Genomic DNA, 20086 nt, shown 5'->3' on the forward strand with positions numbered 1-20086 from the left:
GCTTACCATCCACCATACAAAGGTAATTACAAATACGTGCCTTTAGCATCACCACACTCCACCTACCCCATCCCCAAAAACAGATTGCATTTCAAATAGCAATTTTTTTATGACAGATCAACTATGTTAAGATTAGAGTAAAGGGTAATCGATTCATGCCCTACCTTTGGAATAATCACTCTATTAATTGCACATCTGGTAACTTCTCTCTCCTTTCCACTACTGGTTTTCAAGATCCTTGTTAAGTCTGCAAAGGAAGAATTACGTATACCCGTATTAGTATAATCAATCAGGACCACAGTCCAAAAATGCAATGGCTGCATCAGCCAGTATTGTAATACAACTTTCAATGGTTTCAGGAATTTGATGATGGTATGGGTTTAACACAATTATGGGCACATGATAGGCTATATATGGTGGCCATTATATTTGGTGGAGGAAGAACCCAGGTAAACACCAAGAAGGAAAACCGACCTATGGGAATCTTCATCACTTAATCACACTTGCCGAGCTAGAGGCCTGAACACGTGTAGACAAAGGTGAGATGTGAGTGCCTGTAAAGATGAGCACCTTAGACCACTTGACCACCTGGGTTCCCGGATTCAGAACGTAATTCTCCACCTTCTGTTGCAACCATATTACCTCTGACCATACACAGCTGCAATTTAAGTTCTGGATTCTGGACTGATGGTTCATGTTCCACAACAACATTCATTATAAACTTTTTTTCATGTCAGAAACAAAATGGTCAAAACTGACACAAATTAAGATATTTTATACACTCCTCCCAGCATCCTCTCTTGGATTATGACCCACCAGCATCATCCCCAAGTCTATTTGATATATCTTTTCTTAAACACTGAACTGACATACTTCTGCTAAGGATATGTACCAAAATCTGCACAAACTTCATGATTCAATATACTTTAATTTTTTAAAATCTATTTTAAAAAATCTTCGTGTAATTTTAAAAAAATTAATTAAAAAATGTTCTCTGTATCAATAATCCCTAAGAATGTAACAAAGACACAAAACAGCCCTTCTCAAATAGTCACTGAGAAGGGATGATTTTCCAAATTAGCTCACTGTGTACAAGGATGCTCACAGATAGTCAGAACTGCTGTATCTCCTAGGCTTTTCTCTTCAATAATCAATGCTTTTTAAGAAAAGATGTTGTTTAACAGGTTTTACACCATTTTTTGGCACATGATAGGCTCAACATGGCCGCCAGTATATTTGGTGGAGGAAGAACCTGGCAGAACCACATAAAGAACCAATTAACATGGAAAGGTGCTAGGAAGCTTTCTCACATATCCACATTTTCTGAGTCTGTGACTTGAATCAACACAGGCAGAGATGAGATGTCAGATGGCAAGTGCCTTAGACCATTCAGTCACCCACGGTTCTTTTTCAATGGAAAAAAGTGAGGAAAATAAAACAAATGTGTAAAATCACTCATACTATAAGATGGCTGAAAAAGACAATGACACTAATTTCATTAATCTTGTTCTACACTGGATTTGTAGAATGTCAACCACAATGATAGTAAGAAAAACTTGCACAGCTATGTATGAAAATTTTAGTGTATTCAAACAGATCCACCTACAGCAGTGTTAAGTTTATTACAGTCATTATACTGCAAACAAATTTATATACATAATATAAATCCAACAACTCAATTTAAAGGAAGAATGAGGAAGAAGAAAAATCTGTCATTATAATAATGAGCAATCTCAAAAATGTTTAAATTATGTCACACACTGAGAGTATTACTAGCACTAGTGATCTGCAACAAGGAAGTCAAATCCCATACTTAAACAAATTTTACAAAACCATTTTTAAAAAAATGTTTAAATATGCAGCATATATCCCTGAACTCTTACTGGAGAAAAAAAAATCATACAATCAATGCATACATCCACAAACAACCTAAAATTATATCCCATGGTATGAACTCTGCTTAACATTCATATGAAAAATAGTAACCATAGTAATGCACCCATGAATACATGGGCATGATCACAGTCCCCACAATCCATGATGAGACAATGCAAAAATTGAACTTTTTAAAACATTTTCTTACCATCTCTAGCTGAAAGAATTTGTGGAATTCCAACCTCTGGAACCTGACTTAATGCTCGTCTAATTGGCTGGTAAACTTCTGCTATCTTATTTTCTTTCTCCTAAAAACAGATGCAATAAATAAAATGTCATTGAATGTTACCATTTTTAAATGAAATAAAACAAGAGTACCTTGAATGGAACATTACAGTCATTTTCTTTCCGAGTTTGATGTTGAGACAGTTAACTTTAAATACATAAAACATATTTTATGATTTGTCAGTACATGAATAATGACCTCATCTTTTTCTGGTACAGAGGCAAATTTTATCAGTGTAATGGTACTTCTGATGTTCAGCAAACACAATCAATTTTCATGCACAATTTTAGTCAGTTACATTTTGCTACTAGTCACAATCAACAAGACTTGCTGTGGCAGTACAAGACATGATATTGTGGCACTACAAAATATGTTGTGGCAGTACAAGACATGATATTGTGGCACTACAAAATATGTTGTGGCAGTACAAGACTTGCTGTGGCAGTACAAGACATGATATTGTGGCACTACAAAATATGTTGTGGCAGTACAAGACTTACTGTGGCGGTACAAGACTTACTGTGGCAGTACAAGACATGATATTGTGGCAGTACAAGACTTACTGTGGCAGTACAAGACATGATATTGTGGCAGTACAAGACTTACTGTGGCAGCACAAGACATGATATTGTGGCAGTACAAGACTTGATGTGGCAGTACAAGACATGATATTGTGGCAGTACAAGACTTACTGTGGCAGTACAAAACTTGCTGTGGCAGTACAAGACTTGCTGTGGCAGTACAAGACATGATATTGTGGCAGTACAAGACTTGCTGTGGCAGTACAAGACATGATATTGTGGCAGTACAAGACTTGCTGTGGCAGTACAAGACTTGCTGTGGCAGTACAAGACATGATATTGTGGCACTACAAAATATGTTGGGACAGTACAAAATTTGCTTGGTGAGACACTAGAAGTAGACATCTGGCTGTTTATCTCGAATAAACTTGACAACATCTTTGTGGCAACCATTCATTACACTAGTGTTATCTGAGAAAAAGCTAACAGTTCTCACGGGTGATTTTCAGACACTCAAGTTCATAGTCAATCATCATGTAAAAAAATAATAAAAAATCTTATTCCATTTCTTATGCCAATGAATGACAAAACGTTAAGCTTTGTACTCAAATCTGCACCTGTTGCAATTCTAAAACGAGCATCACAAAGATGCTTGGCAATAAAAAAAACCTCCTTTGTCAATACTTGAATAATTGCACTGGTTTTTGTTCTGGCAAAACAGTATGTCTTGGCAATAAATGAATTTGGAAACATTGTGAGAAACATAGGCTTAGATTTGTCAGCAAAAGCAAGCGGTAGATTATGTTCGACAAGAAAGTTTGCAAAACCCATTTTTTGCACATATAACAGACATTTCATTTCCAGCTGACAAAACTTGGGAACTTTCAAACAGGGCCATGACTATCTTGAGAAAATAAAGTACTTGTGCTTTGAACTTTGGGCATGTCTCTAAATCTGTTCGTTTACCACAAGCTATCTTAACATGGTTCCTACACCACGTGCAAAAATGTGAACTCATCACAAGTCTAGATTTTGTAATGCTAGGTATATCTTTGGTGTACTTCTCATGAAATTTCTGTTCATGCTTTCTCATTTTTCATTAGTTTGCAGATCCAACTCAGAAGATGGCTTCTGGCAAAAACTGGTGTCCAAACAAATAGTCAGAAAATCTGGAGCTATACTGTTATTAAAATTAGGACAAACCAAATTAAAATAAATCTCTAAAACAATTTTAAAAAATATGTTTAGGTGTGATGTTATTTAACATTTATCTCGATGGAAAAATGAATCATCAACTCGCCAACAATACTTGTCTAAAGAAATTCTTAATTTAGTAACTACAGAAAATTTTAAATCAAACATAAGGTGGATAATAGTTTTGTACTGTTTAAATGCCTTTGTGACGCACAAGGATTTGTATTAAGTTTGGATAAAATAAAACAACACAAACTAATAATTGTATACATTACTTTGCTCTCATTTCAACGAGTAAGGTGAAAAATGAAAATTAAAAGTTTTTTAAAGTGGAAATACCTTCCATGTATAACTCGACAAACTTTGCTCCTTAGGGTAAGGGTGAATAATAAACTTCTTCATAAAAATCTAATAAGGACCAAGAAACAAAAGCTAAAGAGTAAATATGAAACTTGGTCCAGGCAGCCAGTGTGTGCAATTGGTGTAAATGAATGGACCAACTCTTTTGTTTTAGCTAATCTTTGCACAAAAGAAACAAAACTGATTAGCTTCAATTTTAGATTTCTATACAGAAATATTACCACAAAAGTTTTTGAAATAGACTTATATAAGTGATAAATGCACCTTCTAAAAGGAGAGAACAGAACAAATTAAGCACTTATTCAATGACTGTTAAGTTACTGAAAATGTTTGGAAATTATTTATGGAATGGATCCAAATTTATGGCCAAAATTTTATAGGAAATAAAGAACTTTGATTATCTTAGAAATTTTCAAATTTTGCTTGCAAAATATGTTATATAGAGATCAAGTTGTAATTCAAAAATCTCAAATCTCACCAATAATAAAAACTGTGTTTTATCATACAAAAGGCTGGAAATATATGTTGCCAAAGTGAATAACAAAAGTGATGAGTTCAAGGATAAGTGGATTCTTTTGTCAACATTGGTTTCATTTCTTAGTGTTACTTTACTTTCACATCAAACAAACAGACCATGTTTGAGGTTTGTAAATGAGTGGTTCTTTTTTTGTATGTGTGTGTGTGTGCCCCATACACCTGGTCAGATGGTGATATAGGGGAACATGTAAATTCCTGACAACCTATGTCCAATTAAAAAACAAAGGTGATGGCATTTTGAGAAAAATCCCAGAGTTTGTTCATTCAGGGATACACATCCAGAAAAAAGGTACAACATGATCCAACTATATCCCGAACATACACAACACTACCAATGTAGCAAAATACATAAAGGTCAATATGAACTTGTGATGTTATAAATTCAATTGTGATTTATCATACACACAAAATGGGATCTCCCGGGACTTTATGGTCTGCATCAAGTAAGAGGAGGGGTCATTGGCAGCTATCGCAAGTTGCAAGATAAGGAGTACCTTGGCTTTATCAGACCACATAAAGGATTGTACTGTGACATCGAGTCTCTTGAGTAGCAGGTCTCGCCGCGTTCTGTACTCATCTACAAGGGCCCGGTTAATCTTCATTATCTGCTCCCACTGCTTCTCTGACAGACGTGCCTTTAGAAGTGGCTTTCCTATCTGGCTAGGATGCTGGCCCATTAACTCCTTTACCTACAAAAGTACATTGGAAACAGTTAAACAAGTTAATGTACAGTGCATGTGTGTGTTTTGGAATCTTTAAGGTAGCTTTAATAATCTGAGTCATATCACTATGATGCCTGCTGTGTGACAGTTTAAAGTGATGTCTATCACTGGGGCATCATGCCACAGAGATGTGGCATCAAGTCCCACCCAGTCACATTATCCTGACACCAAGCCAACCAGCCCTTACACTAACCTCTTAATCCTGTGCACCAAGTGAGGCAGCTGCTAGTACCATTTTTATATGTCTTTGGTATGACTCTGCCAGGGTTTGAACCCGCAACCACCTGCATCCAACGTGGATGCTCTAACTGCTTAGGCCATTGAAGCAGTGATGTGCAGAGAAAAACTTGTGCTAAGTGGACGTATCTATTGCCTTTTCATAATGTAATTTTAATCAACAATGTTTTCTAAATAATGCTCATGCTTCACTGTATATATTAAAATTGACTTTGCTATAAAAATTGACATGTAAAAACAATTTATTTTACTGAGAAATGGGGGAAAAAAGAGGTGATCCATAAGGCATGACAAAACTGTGCAAGGGTATATACATATATACACATACCATATATACAGGTAAATACATACCAATAAGTGTACGAACAGAATTTCTATAGCTGACCTTTACATAATCATCTTTATCAAAAGGAGACCACTACAGTCTCAATGAACTTTGTCATTTCAAAGATGAGAATTATCAAGTTAAAATGGAAGTTTCAATGCCATAGAGTTTAAGCACTGAGCAACAGTCAAATTTTGATTGAATTATTATCAAGCATTTAATCTGAAAACTGAAGGAACCCTGCACTCAACTTTTCTATCAATGTCACTGTAAAATACTGGTCAGTTCCTTAGATAAATGCCAGAAAGAAAAAAAACTCCTACCTGCCCATAAGTACGAATAAACTTTACCCAACAGCAACAAAGTCAGCTTGCCTAGCAACAAAACCAACTTGCCTAGCAAAAAATGTAACTTGCCCAGCAACAAACAAAAATCTCTCCATATATAATGGGTTTTTTTCCTCATGCACTAAAAACACAATTATCCAAGGCTTACATTCCCATCTATTTATAAAATATTCCAACCTCAAATCTGGGATTGCCTAAATAATAGGTAAATTGTTCAAGGTTTTAGGCTGGAGGAATAAACTTTGCATGATACTGAAAAAAGTACAACTGTTTACTTTGTCAATAATAATAATAATAATAATAATAATAATAACAATAACAACAATAATAATAATGATGATGATAATAATAATAATAACAGAGAAGGTAACTGAGATTAGTTTTTATATTATTCATTGCATTCTATCATGCAATGTCACATTAAGGTTCACATTAATTTATCACTATCAAGCATTGCTCATTTTATTAGAATAAATATTTGCATCAATGATAAATAATGATTCATTCAGGTCCACTGGTGGTGGTGGTGGTTGTTACTGTCTTTGTTGGCATTATTGTTGTTATTATATTTTCAATTTAGGCATCAATTTACTGCCTATTTTTGTAACTTGTACCTGTTCATAAAACAAGAACAAGGCTTTGGACACAAGTATGTTGGATAATCATAAGAATACATCTTTCATTAGCTATACAAAATCTCTGGCAAATGATTACCTCAACTTTAATTGAATGATCATTCAGACAATTCTCTTGTTCTTCATTTATTGATTCAAGTGTCAAGTGTAGATCACTTTTACTTTCTGTTTTGTAACGATACACCTTGACAAGACCACGTTTCTGGTCAACCTAAACATTATTCAACTGTTGAACCGATCCTATTTAAAGTCATCTGGTACTAAAATTAGCATCAATTAAATTATTCAAAGATTCATGATCAAGTTACTTTATATTTAAGATAATGTAAAATTGATACAAGTTAGGTATATGTCTTATGCATTTTTAATTTCATAAATGACATCAAAAATTCTCAGTGAATGGCTTTTTATCTGCATGTTACAAATATGTAACTGAACCACTTTTGTTGTTGTTGTTGTTGGGTTTAACGCCATTTTTCAGCACACGATAGGCTATACATGGCGGCCAGTATTAATGGTGGAGGAAGAACACAGGAAAACCCCGGAAAGAACCACCTACCCACGAGAAGTTATTGGCAAGCTTTCTCACATACCCACACTGGCTGAATCCGAGATTCGAACCCACTCAGACAGAGGTGAGATGGCAGTGATCCGTAACGGAAAGCACTTTAGACCACTCGGCCACTCGGGGCCCCGGACCACTTTTGTAGGACTTCACATTAAGAGAAAGATTATGATGGTTTACATGAATGAAACAGGTTCTCTACCAAATAAATATTGATTCAACAAATATTCAAGTAATGAAGATGTCGTCCAAGAATACATGGTATACTGTATATAAGCATTCATCAGTTTTTTTCTCTCAGTATTATTAATGCATTACTGAGTGAAAGCTTTGGGAACATCTGATTTTCAACAACTTGGAAAACTCAAGTTTTTTGATTATACCAATACTAAGATTAAAACATCTGATTTACAATCCCTAGAGTACTGACAGTGATGTATTCTGTCTAGGAAGAAAGAACATATAAACATTTCACACCAGATACAAGTTTTATTATGCAAACGAGTTAAATGCACATGCCCAGCACTATTTTCAACTTGACACAGGCATTCACTCAATGGATTTTTCCAATGCTAAGACACAAGATACAACTCAAAATTTGTGAGAAAAGGTATATATTGCCTGCTTCCAATATATATATCATACCTTTTACATCTGTTGGAAAATAATATTGGTGTACATAGAGAAAATTACAACAGTACATACCAATTGTGTAAATTTTTTATTAAAGCAGACAAATACTGTGATTTAAATTTAATTTCATGAGCCTCATATTTTCCTGATGTTGTAATAAAAAATTAAGAGGATAAAAAAAGAAATTTTCATGGGTACTTAAATTTGTGGATTTGCCTGACAAAGTCAACATATTTTAAAGGTTTAATTTCATTGATTAACCGCCACAAATACTACAAAAACAGAATACAAAATACAAAACAATGCCAACAAGAACTGTTGTTTAATGGTTAAAACAACAGTACCACCTGAATGAGCACAAACCAAACACCTGTCAAGATCAATCATTTTCAAGGTTTTTCTCTGCATACTCAACATCAAAGGAGCCAATGCAACCAACACCAAGCCAGTCACTGACAACATTATGTTTAGATGTTCAGCATCTGCCAAAAAATTCTGATCTTCCCAGTAATGCTACAATTTTTCTATTTTCCCTGACTAAGATAGCAGATTAATTGCAAGCAAGGTCATGATTTTCTTTCTAGCATGATCCTGAAATATTATGCCCAATCTGTTGAAAGCACATGGAAACTAACCTTTGGCTGTAATTCTCTAAGTTCATATATCATAATATCACACTGAAAAGTTCTTCAATCAAAAATATAATTTAAAAAATCTGATTGTATACATTTAAGATAATAATACATATTGAGATACATTATGTTACTCCTACCGTACTTCCAAGTTTACAGCCATGATCTGTACATGGTACTGTAGTTTTACATTATGCTCACTGAAAATACTGCCATCTTGCTACAGATTTTGTTGAGAAAAAAGAGGACAACTACTCAAAGTCTGGATGGGGCACCAAGCATGTATTAATTTTTCTATAATTTTCCTTCCAGATCTTCTTGAAAAACTTTGTTTATGTAATACATTGACTTTCATTCACCATCACAAATAGAATTTGGTATTAGGCATGTTTCTTTATAATACTGTGTATATCATAATCTAAAATGTATAGGATGAGTTGTTTATCTTCCAACTTAAAATTAAATGACTGTCACACATCATTATTTCAATTTGTTAAATACCCAAGATTTCATTGTTAAATTGTAAATACATAAATGGGTCTGTAATTAAAATCTTAAATAAAATAAAAATTTAAAAACAAAGTAAAAACAAAAACATAAAAGAAAATAATGAGCATTTGTCAAACACCTAACTCAGCAGCAGGTGGCAATTCTTTTGGTGACAGTTAGTACCATTTTTATAACTATTTAGTATGACTCGACCAAGATTCGAACCCGTGATCTCCTGCATTCAAGGCAGACGCTCTAACCACTAAGCCACTGGAGTGGTAGCAGCAGGTGGTAATTCTTTTGGTGATACATCACTACCATCATGAAGATAAATAAAAAAGTTACGCAGTCACGTTTGTAATCTGTTTCTTATAGATCTAACGTAAATTGCCACTTGAACAGTGAACATTTCAAGTACCAGCAAAAAACAAGAGTAATAATTAAATACCATTAAAAATACAAATAAGACTGAGATATTCAATTTATTTTAAGTAAATGAAGTACACTGGTATACTACAGTACAAAATAGTGATCCTTGGTGATCTAAAATTAGTTAAGTTTTTTTTTTTTGGTCTGAAGCCATATTTCAATACTTGATAGGACATACATGATGGCCTGTATATCTGGTTGAGTAAAAACCTGGAAAACCCACTGGATACCACTGGCCAGCTTACCCACATACACACTGACCCAAAACTGATCCATTCAGTATGGATTTGAAGGACCAACTGACCTATGTAATTCAAATCCTAGATGAACACTTCAATGTCGAACAAATTATAGCCTCCACATGCCAACTATATATATATCAATTTCCCAACATCAAATTGTATATCCGAATCAAATTAAAGAATAATAAAATTACATGCATACACTGTGTTTCCACAGCACATATCTCTGCATATAAATATTTATATTTTTCCTTCCAAGTCGGAAATAGTGATCAAAATAAACTAGATCACAGAAAGCTGGTAACAGGTGTTATTTCCTGAAGGATACAGAACATTTTCTACTTTTTTCAACAAATAAAAAGTCATGGGTGGTAAAAAGATTAACTAGCCATACTCAACCATAAGGACGCTGGTTCTAAATTTTGAACCAAAAGACCTCTCTGACATGCAAATCAATTATGCTTGGCAGCTAATTTTCCAATTACCTATGGCCAATGGGAAGGATATCCACATAGGCTTGCTGTGCATAGTTGCATCATGTTAAATAATATGGGACAATACGTGGAAAATGTTCTAATGACCTGGACTAAAATAATCTTGAGCCAAATATCAATACAGCATTAAATTTATCAGCAGCCTTTCCTGCAGCAAGGTGCATCATATGACAGGGACAACCTGATATGTCCACTGATGGAGACTTTTTTCAAAATATAAAATGCAACTCCTTTATGAATTCCAGTCATCACTGATGCATTATCAGCTGAAAATCAAATTCAGTTCTACCAAATTAGGTTTATTCAAAGCATTATCAAGCAAATAAAAAAATGTTTTCTCCAGTAGAATCTACTGGTAATTCTGGTAATCAAAGAAGAGCACTCTGACTTTGCCCTTTTCATTGTCAAAGTCTTACACAGACTGGGTACAACTTTTTGCCATCATAATCACTACTCCTGTCTTGCAATACTGAATGGCCCAATTTTCATGGCTTCTGCAAATTTAAGCGAAGTATCTTCTGCTAAACACCTAACAATATCAGATGATTTTGTTCTTGCAGATGCATATTTTCTGCAATTTTGGAATCAGGAAACATGATTTTGAACAAAGGACCAACGTAGTCTTCTACTGTTAGGGGTAGTCAGTGTTCTATTAAGAACTCAGTAAATAACACCTCTGCATTTATTAGTTCTGCTTTAAAAAGATGTTATAAGTTACCTCAGCACTGGAGTTTGTAAAACAAGCTAATTCAAGGTTTCTTTGTTCTACTATCATGACCAATATTAAAATCATTTCCACACAGCCTGCAGTAGGCATGAAGCTGCCCTAGAATGGAACGCTGTATTGTGTAATTCATGTATTCATCTTTGAATCGGTTTTTCGTCTTTCTCTAATCCATCTGTGAAATTATCTGAAAAACATTTTTGTTCTAGTACATGCATCTACTTGAATAAATCTGACTTGACTTTTAGTGTCAAATACATACAGACTGGTTCTGTATCAGATATGAATTAGAACAAAGAATCTGCAACCAAAGATTAAAAATTAGAAAACCAGTCAGTTCTCTCCTAACTAAGTCATACAGCTGCTATAAATAGAAACCTAGGTTAAAAGTTTGCAAGTAAAACCAGCATGTTTCTTGGAAATAGGACAGCTGCTATAAATAGAACATAATACTGTTGGGAAAGAGCATGCTAGGCAATGGACAAACGTACTCTTATGTTGTAGTTACATAGAAGCCGTCTTTTCAAGAATAGTCTGAATGATGAATGGGATGTTAATAAAAATGAGAAAACAAATTTAATTTTGTAGGGAGGGAGACGAACCAAAAATGGGTAATACGAATACATTTACACGTAAGGCATAATTTAGTGAAAAAAAGCATAATGATTATGCCAAATACATAATGGTTGGCATGTATGTATTACCATTTCAAATATTTCTGAGTCACTGTTATGGTGATTTCCTTCTAAAACATTTTTTACAACAGTTTCAAGTATTGCCATCTGTGGAACACTAAACAAGTTAAATAACTACTGTAAGGTAGTATCATTTACCTGACAAAGAAAATGTACGGTAAAATCATTTACCTAAATCTGACAAAGAAAATGTACGGTAAAATCATTTACCTAAATCTGACAAAGAAAATGTACGGTAAAATCATTTACCTAAATCTGACAAAGAAAATGTACGGTAAAATCATTTACCTAAATCTGACAAAGAAAATGTACGGTAAAATCATTTACCTAAATCTGACAAAGAAAATGTACGGTAAAATCATTTACCTAAATCTGATCAAAAAAATGTATGGTAAAATCATTTACCTAAATCTGACAAAGAAAATGTAAGGCAAAACCATTTACCTAAATCTGACAAAGAAAATGTACCTGAATGGTCAGCTGATATAAACCACTTTGCTAATTATTTGAGGTTTGAGGTTGTTGTTGTTGTGGGTTTCATGACATTCCTCAGTGCAAGATAGACTATACATGGAGGAAAGTGTAATTAAGAAACTGGGAAAGCTCTGGTAAGACTTATCAATCCACAAGAAACTACTTGCAAGCTTTCCCACACTGGCGAAGCCTGAGACTCAAACCCAGGTGGGCAGGGGGCACGATAGCAGTAATCAGTAAAAGCAAGTGCTTTAGACCCGTCTGCCACCTGGGGTCCCACTTGATACAGTTTATTAGTACCTTGAGAAAACAGTGGGGGGTAATGAACTGGGCTGTTTAACGACTGAATCCTCATTTTACAATCACGTTGATAATAGCTGTTAATAACATGCTTTTTCTAATGAAGTTGTATATTCTGTATAAATAATATTCATTTTCAAAATGTCCAACGTGACAGTTTCCAACTGGTTTCAATAACCATCACGTATATGCAAAAACATCTGTGTATTATGTCACTGCTTTTTGTTTTCTTGATTAGTCTGGTTCCTGGAGTGGTATTTGATAGTATAGTTCCAAGTCGGGAGTCAAAGTAGCAGGGAACTAGATAAACTATTGATACACCACCAAACAAGATTCTTTTTTTCTTATCAACACTTATTTTGTGGGACAATTATCTATGCCGAAATTCAATTTTTTTATTGTTCAATTTGTACAATAATGATGTCGTGATTTCATTGGAAGTAACAGTGAAACTTCTTATCATCCTTGAGGATATCTCTAAGTGCTAATTCAGGAATTCTCTGAAACTCACTTGCCCACAATTGTCCATATCTGTGAAACCAAGATTTTTATTTTATGAAGTATTCATTTCACTTGGTTGCCTTGCTATCTTTGATCACAGTTATGAGTCGGTTGATTTAAGGTAGTTTAATCATGCTATATACACAATAACATTTATAACAGTGTTCAATTGAACAACTGAAGTGAATTCACCTGACAAACAACTGGGGCAGCTAGATTTTAAGTATGTAAGATTTGCATGCCTTTGAACTTTTCTTTTATTCCACCTCCTTTATTTGATTCAAAAGGCATAATTAACATGATAATACAAAGGAGGCCAGCTTTTAATTCAGTGCATAAATACATAAATACAACAAATACAGACCTGCCAACCCTAACAAGTCCATCTCAGTAAGGCAGCTGATTTTTTCCCGTAAGACTGACCAGTTTTCAGTAAGGTGTAACAAAATATCATTAATTGCTACTGTAAAGCTGGAAAACATAATTAAAAGTTTGATGCATCGACGATAAACATTATGTTCAACTGAAAAGTTTGTAAAGTATGCATGGACTTTATTTACCACTAGTACAGCTGCATGAACTCTAGTTCCAAACCCTATGCAGCTCAGTGGCTTGTTGCTATCTCTCAACTTGACATAATTCTTGGAAATTCTTTTCCATTTCATACGACGACGGCAACGATATCTCCTGCCGCCACGAGACATACTCAAATTGGCATGTGATGTCCAATAAATGTAATTGTGTCCTGTCCAGCTTTTATTCACATGAATTTGAAGACTCCTTTTTATTCTTCTGTGTTCGATTATTAACACTTTTCTAGAAGCTTATTTTCCCTTTCATATTAAACATGCATCGCATTCTGGATGCCATTTGTAAAAATTCTATAATCAACAGTTTGATCATACAGACGCTTCTCATGAACAAATAGGTGTAGTTTTAAGCGTCTGAGATGCTACTGTAAAGTTAGTCTGGCTCCCTGACTAATTTCACTAATTCTAACATGAAACCTGGATTTCAACAAAACATGGATGAACCAATTATCTGGAATTTTCGGCAACCATAATTTTCCATAGTTTTTGCTAGAAAGTCGTAAGTCCATATTTTAAGGGTAATTTTCGTAAGACTTATGGCAAAATCATAAGAGCTGGCAGGTCTGCAAATACTTTTGCAAGTCAGTTATCAAAACATGGTCGGCACTTAATCAGGTTCTCAGAGAAACTCTTGCGGAGATAGCTGTTACGGTGGATTGACACATTTTATGTTTAAACACACATTGCATTTATGATGATTACACTGAAGACAAGCTAAAAGGTAGAATTAAAACACAAATTTCACTCAACAGAAATGATTTAATTGGCATTTTAAATATTAATATACTGCCTACACTAGGCATAAGTGACATTTCAAAGATCAAAATTTCCTTGAATATCTTTAATTATGGTGTACTAAGAAAGTTGTTTGGAAACAAACTGTAACCCATTATATGACTTCTACCTGAAAGTTGATAAATTTAAAATGTTGATTAAAATTTCCAGGTCCTATCTACCATTTTCAAACAAAAAAAGAGTGATATATCAACATTTCAGTTACCAATTTTGATTGCAATTTTCTTAAAGTTCAAGAAATAGGGATTCATTTTTGGGGTATTTTCTGGTTAAAAAAATGGGATCCACGCCTGACATTATAAGCAGGTTCGCAAGTTATCAAGCTTGTGGCGTATGTATGATAAATCTGTATTGATGATCCATAAAAACTGTAGACATGAACTCTGCAAAACATAGTGCTGCCCACACATTTTTATCAGCACATGGGATTTAACCATCCATCCCTGCTTGGTGCATAAAATCATGAATTATAAAAATTATTACATAGTTGTATCATAAGGCAATTCAATAATTTAACATGTTTTCCTGGTATATACTATTCCAGGGGCCCCGAGTGGCCGAGTGGTCTGAAGCGCTCTCCATTACGGATCACTGCCATCTCACCTCTGTCTGAATCTAGGATTCGGCCAACGTGGGTATGTGAGAACGCTTGCCAGTAGCTTCTTGTGGGTAGTGGTACTTCCTGGGGTTTTCCTGGGTTCTTCCTCCACCATTAATACTGGCTGCCATGCATAGCCTAACGTGTGCTGACAAATGACGTTAAACCCCACAATATTCCTTGTTTTATTCCATATAATATAACCTACCAGCCATTAACTCAAATCCAGTCAATCTGAGCTAAGAAATGAGACTATAGAACACACTGTCTAAACTGAACAAAACATACAACTTTGCATGATGGACAGATGAAGGTAACACTATATACCAATCACATTTATAATGAAACATAAAAATGAAATGTGTTTTCAAATGTTTTCTTTTCTCAACAAAGTGCTCAAAAACAATAATTCATGAACATTTAAAACCAAATAAAAAATACTATTCAATTCTGACCAAAGCTGAACTGAATTTCAGATCATTCTGAGGTCACGAGCATTTAGCAAATCAATACGTAAGGCAAGCAAGCCCAAAGTGCACAATCAAAATGATCCCAAATTTAGCTTGAATAAGTGAGACAATTCCTGCAGGTTTCAAGATTATGAATTAACAAATTACCTTGGCTTCTACTTTGCTACAGAGCTGGAATGGTGTTATAGTGGGAGGTGGTTTAGGAAACCCTAGTGCTATCAGCATCATCTTCAAATGCTTTGCAGTGTCACTTTCCAGCTGGAAAGAAACAGAAGAAGATAAAAAGCAACAGAAGATTCAGTCACATACATCAAAACTAATTCTGATATTTTTAAAAAAATCATTTGCACTAATGACTTGTTTTACAGATTAAAGGAGAAAAAAAAAAAAACAGTAAGCTATTTCAGGTAAGATAGTTTTAACAACAGAAACTGCTGTGATGTAACCAACTAAGGCTGTTACATATAAATTCCACGGAATTAACACTGTCAGATGATCCAGTATGATCTTTAGGGCCTTGCACAGTTATCTCCTTTAAGTTCATATAAAATAACTCTAATTCAGCTAAACTAGTGACAGAATAGCCATTAAACCCCTTGATTAATGAATTAAATGTCTGGCTATTCATTTTTGTGATTGTTAGGACTATCAAAATATCTCTGCAGCCCCACCATGTTTAAACACGTAAATAATACTCTCAAATTAAATGGTAGTACATACATTCTCATACAGTGCATATTCGTAACAAAATATTTAGCATGGAATATGAATGCGTAAATTAAAATGTAATTTTAAGTACCCCATAAAACTGTTTCTTCATTTTTTTGCCAATTATACAGAAAATTTGATTAAATAAGCAATAGAAAAATTCCATGACAACCAAAATTTAAAAGCAGGCAACCCTTGTTAACTAAGTATAATGTGGACACAGCTGTGAAAAGGGTAGAACTAGATCCGCCATTGTATCATGTACATATGGATCAAGGTATCTGCTTGAAAACACAAGAAGAGGCAACAAAAAAGACCTTGATCTGCTGGTACATCACATTACAACAAACCTGGGTCAATGCTGTTTACAGCAAGATGCAAAAACAGAATGTCCTCTGCATTTCCAATCATGCAATAAATAATGGTGCAAATAATTATCATTTTAAACTGCTCGTGGTTGGTATCACTTGATAATAAACATATCAACATCATAATAATTCAATATCATCACAAATTGCAATATGAAAGATATTTTTTTTGGCTATGGAAACCAAATGATTTCTTCAAATGTTCATTGAAAAGTTAAAGGAATAGCATTAAAAATTATAAATGGAGTTATTCAATCATTTGTTGAAACATTGCTGAATGTTATTTTTCAAGGTCAAACTTTCTTTATATGGATCAGCTCTTCATATACCAAGCTAGATATTTGTCCTCAAAAGCTTTAAATTTCTAAAGTATCATTATCATCATATATCTGAGTGTCTTTCTGCAATGCCAAATTATGCAACTCCTATCAATAAAACATGAGGGCATTCTGATTGATGGATGTAAAGTGTACACAAGCCAGTGCAGTATGTTGCTGCCAAACAGTACCAACAATATGGTTGCCATGGCAGCTCTGTTGGACTTATAATCCAAAGGTTGCTGACTGGGAACTAGCCCAGGCGGGTTCAGGTCAGTGGCCTTAGTGTGTCCTATGGAAAGGCACTTAGCTCACATTTCCTCATTATCTCTGAGCCAATAATGGAACAAAATGGGCCATTAAAATCAATAAGAACATCAAAAAGTGATATGTGTTTTGAAAATAGTGAGAGATATGTCAATTAATAGACATGACTGTGAGTGCATTTCCCAAACCTGCTGTGGCACATCTGTGGTTTCTGAAGATGCTTGTTTCAGAGAGCTGGGTTTTTCCACTGCTATGATTCTTAGGGCTGACAACTCTGTTGTGAGATAATCTGAGAAAAAAAGATTTGAGTTTTGTAAAGTACACATATTCCAACTAGAGAGAAAAGAGTCCTTAAAATCCAAACAAGAGTCCCATGAAGGGACTGGTGCTTTACTGGTCAAAACGAATTCACAGGAATCCAAAAAGAATTTAATTTCATCCTCTTGTAATCTTATAAACCATCTCAAACCCCATCACACCAAATTTGCAAACAAAAATATTTTTATGTGTTCAAGTTTTCTCCATATAAGTGTAATAATAAAGTGTTTGTCATGTCCTTTGACCTGGAATCTGATACAATCATTAAACTCATCTTTGATACTGTTAAGGCATACACATAAGCCAAATTAATTTCTTTAAAAAATCAACAAAGATACAAACATGTTAATGAACTGGTATCATTTAAGTATAATCTCTAGGACTGATGGTTGTTTGTTTTCTCAAGCTGATAAGTCACTTCAGATAAAAGCCTTTGATCCTGAAATCACTGTCAAGAGTGCAAATCATCAATTTGTTTTTCTTTTTGAAAAGAAACACACAAAAAATCAACTAAATACAATGTCAGGTCAAAATACTCAAGCTTCATTAAGTACAAAATGAAAGCAGTGACTCTTGACTTGACTCAGCGATCAAGTACTGTAGGTCTGGTTTTTCAAATTTGATTCAATAGTACAAATGTGTGTGATCAGATCTGCACCATTTTAGTTCAAGACTAACTAGATACAACAGCAAGTATTGTTTTTTAACCCACTTCAAGTACATTACAGCCCTGCCCTGCCTACTAAGCCAGATAAGCAGCCTGAATTCTAGCAGGCTGTTTGTAGGCTGAAACCCAGAGCATCATAATGGTTGCCCAAGTGAGAGTTTCGAGAGTTAGTACACATGCTGTCTACATTTTCTATATCAATCTTGTCCCATGCAAACTAGGTAATTTAAGGAAAAATAAAATTTGAAACACTTAACTAAAAGTTCTGTGCCACTCATTTCTGCCAAAAAGTACATATAATCCACAGGAATCAATGTTTATATTCACATATTCATAATAAAAACATACCTCAAGATATCTGTTGTGTTTATAATGTATATTAGACTACTTTTCTCACCGCCATTTTGCACAACTGTAATATTTCTTTGGGGAAACAAAAACTGTAAAAAGAAACTTCTCTCCCTTGCTTTTCATCTAAATTAAATGTTGTACTGTCCCCACATGTTCCAACCAGAAAAGATCATCGCATGTTTCATCCTCAGATTCAGATAAATCTAAAATGTCAAGTATCAAAACAGGACTTATACTAATGTCTGACCCTTCATCTTGATCATTAAAGGCACTGTCATCACTTTCAAAACTTTTGTCAGAATCGTCGCAGAATACATGAATGTTGCCATTTTGTTTCACTTTGACAACTGAGCTTGTTTTCAGTGGAAATTCCTGCTTATATGCTGTAAAACCACTAACAGATAACTGTCATCATGTTATATAAGGACTATTTTCAATGGCTAAATATTGTTAGAAAAGACCGGATGTTTGCAATTTCATCCAATGCAAAGCTTTAATACAGAATGTTTATATGTGTTTCTGGGGATTCCCAACCCTTGGCTGGAAATGCATATATGAGCCAACAGGGTCAGAGGGAGTATTATTAGTAGCTTGTAAAAGCATCTCTAGGGGTACAAGGCTATTTTTTTGTCACATATATGCATTAGCAGCAGGTAAAAAGTTAAAGCCACAATGCATTCAAAAGAAGTGGAATCTGGGAAGCCACTATGTTAGCTATGTTAGAGGTCATATCAGCATTAGTTTTATTCAATACCAGCTTTACACTGTTATATACAATCTTGTATATGTTAGCAATCACCAAAATTTTCATTTTACTAAAGAGTTCTGTCAATGGCACATGCCTATGTATTCTTTCTTGCTTTCCTCCTACATGATAGAATTATATCACATACTGAATAAGCATTCCGAATTGAACTTGTCTGCATTGTGTGGTTATTCCTTAATTGTGCTACTAAAAATACACAATATCACAGACTCTCCTGGGTCATACTTTAGGCAGTTGAGTTCATTTTCCCAGCAGATATGGTGCTTTCAGTCTCTTGTCTTGATTATATCTGCAACAGTGCACTTCCTTGTCATCAACTAATTTTTGCCATTTTGGTCATGGATGCACATTCTGCATGTACTTCCACCTTTACTATTGTCTCTACACATGCAGTGAATGTTTATTTAAGAATGATATAAATATTAAAATAAATTATTCTGTGTAATTCAGGATTATTTGTTGCGATGGCAAGCTCAACCTTTTCAGGTAGGTCAATACTAACCTGAGACCCTATACCTCTTGTAATAATCAGTCATAAAATCAGTACTTGGGGACACTAAAACAGGCAAGTTTCATCTACATGAATACCGTTTTGACAATAACCACACTAGTTTACTCAAGGAGTGGTTGAGTGGTTTTACACCTATCAATACA

General features: G+C 34.4%; 1 protein-coding gene across 1 annotated transcript in view; it reads right to left on the reverse strand.

Annotated features, from left to right (window-relative positions):
* LOC149805474 (protein FAM98A-like) overlaps nt 1-20086 on the reverse strand; it is a 41899-nt gene that overhangs the window by 11013 nt on the left and 10800 nt on the right. Inside the window, exons 5-9 of the mRNA XM_089950064.1 lie at nt 17519-17619; nt 15818-15928; nt 5268-5462; nt 2084-2183; nt 165-247 (exon numbers count right to left, since the gene is read on the reverse strand). Of these exons, the coding sequence (XP_089806190.1) occupies nt 165-247; nt 2084-2183; nt 5268-5462; nt 15818-15928; nt 17519-17619 (590 nt within the window). The remainder of the gene's footprint in view (nt 1-164; nt 248-2083; nt 2184-5267; nt 5463-15817; nt 15929-17518; nt 17620-20086) is intronic.

Source organism: Sinohyriopsis cumingii, chromosome 2 (genome assembly GCF_028554795.1).
Source record: "Sinohyriopsis cumingii isolate HCF-2022 chromosome 2, ASM2855479v2, whole genome shotgun sequence".
Classification (NCBI taxonomy): Eukaryota; Metazoa; Mollusca; class Bivalvia; order Unionida; family Unionidae; genus Sinohyriopsis; species Sinohyriopsis cumingii.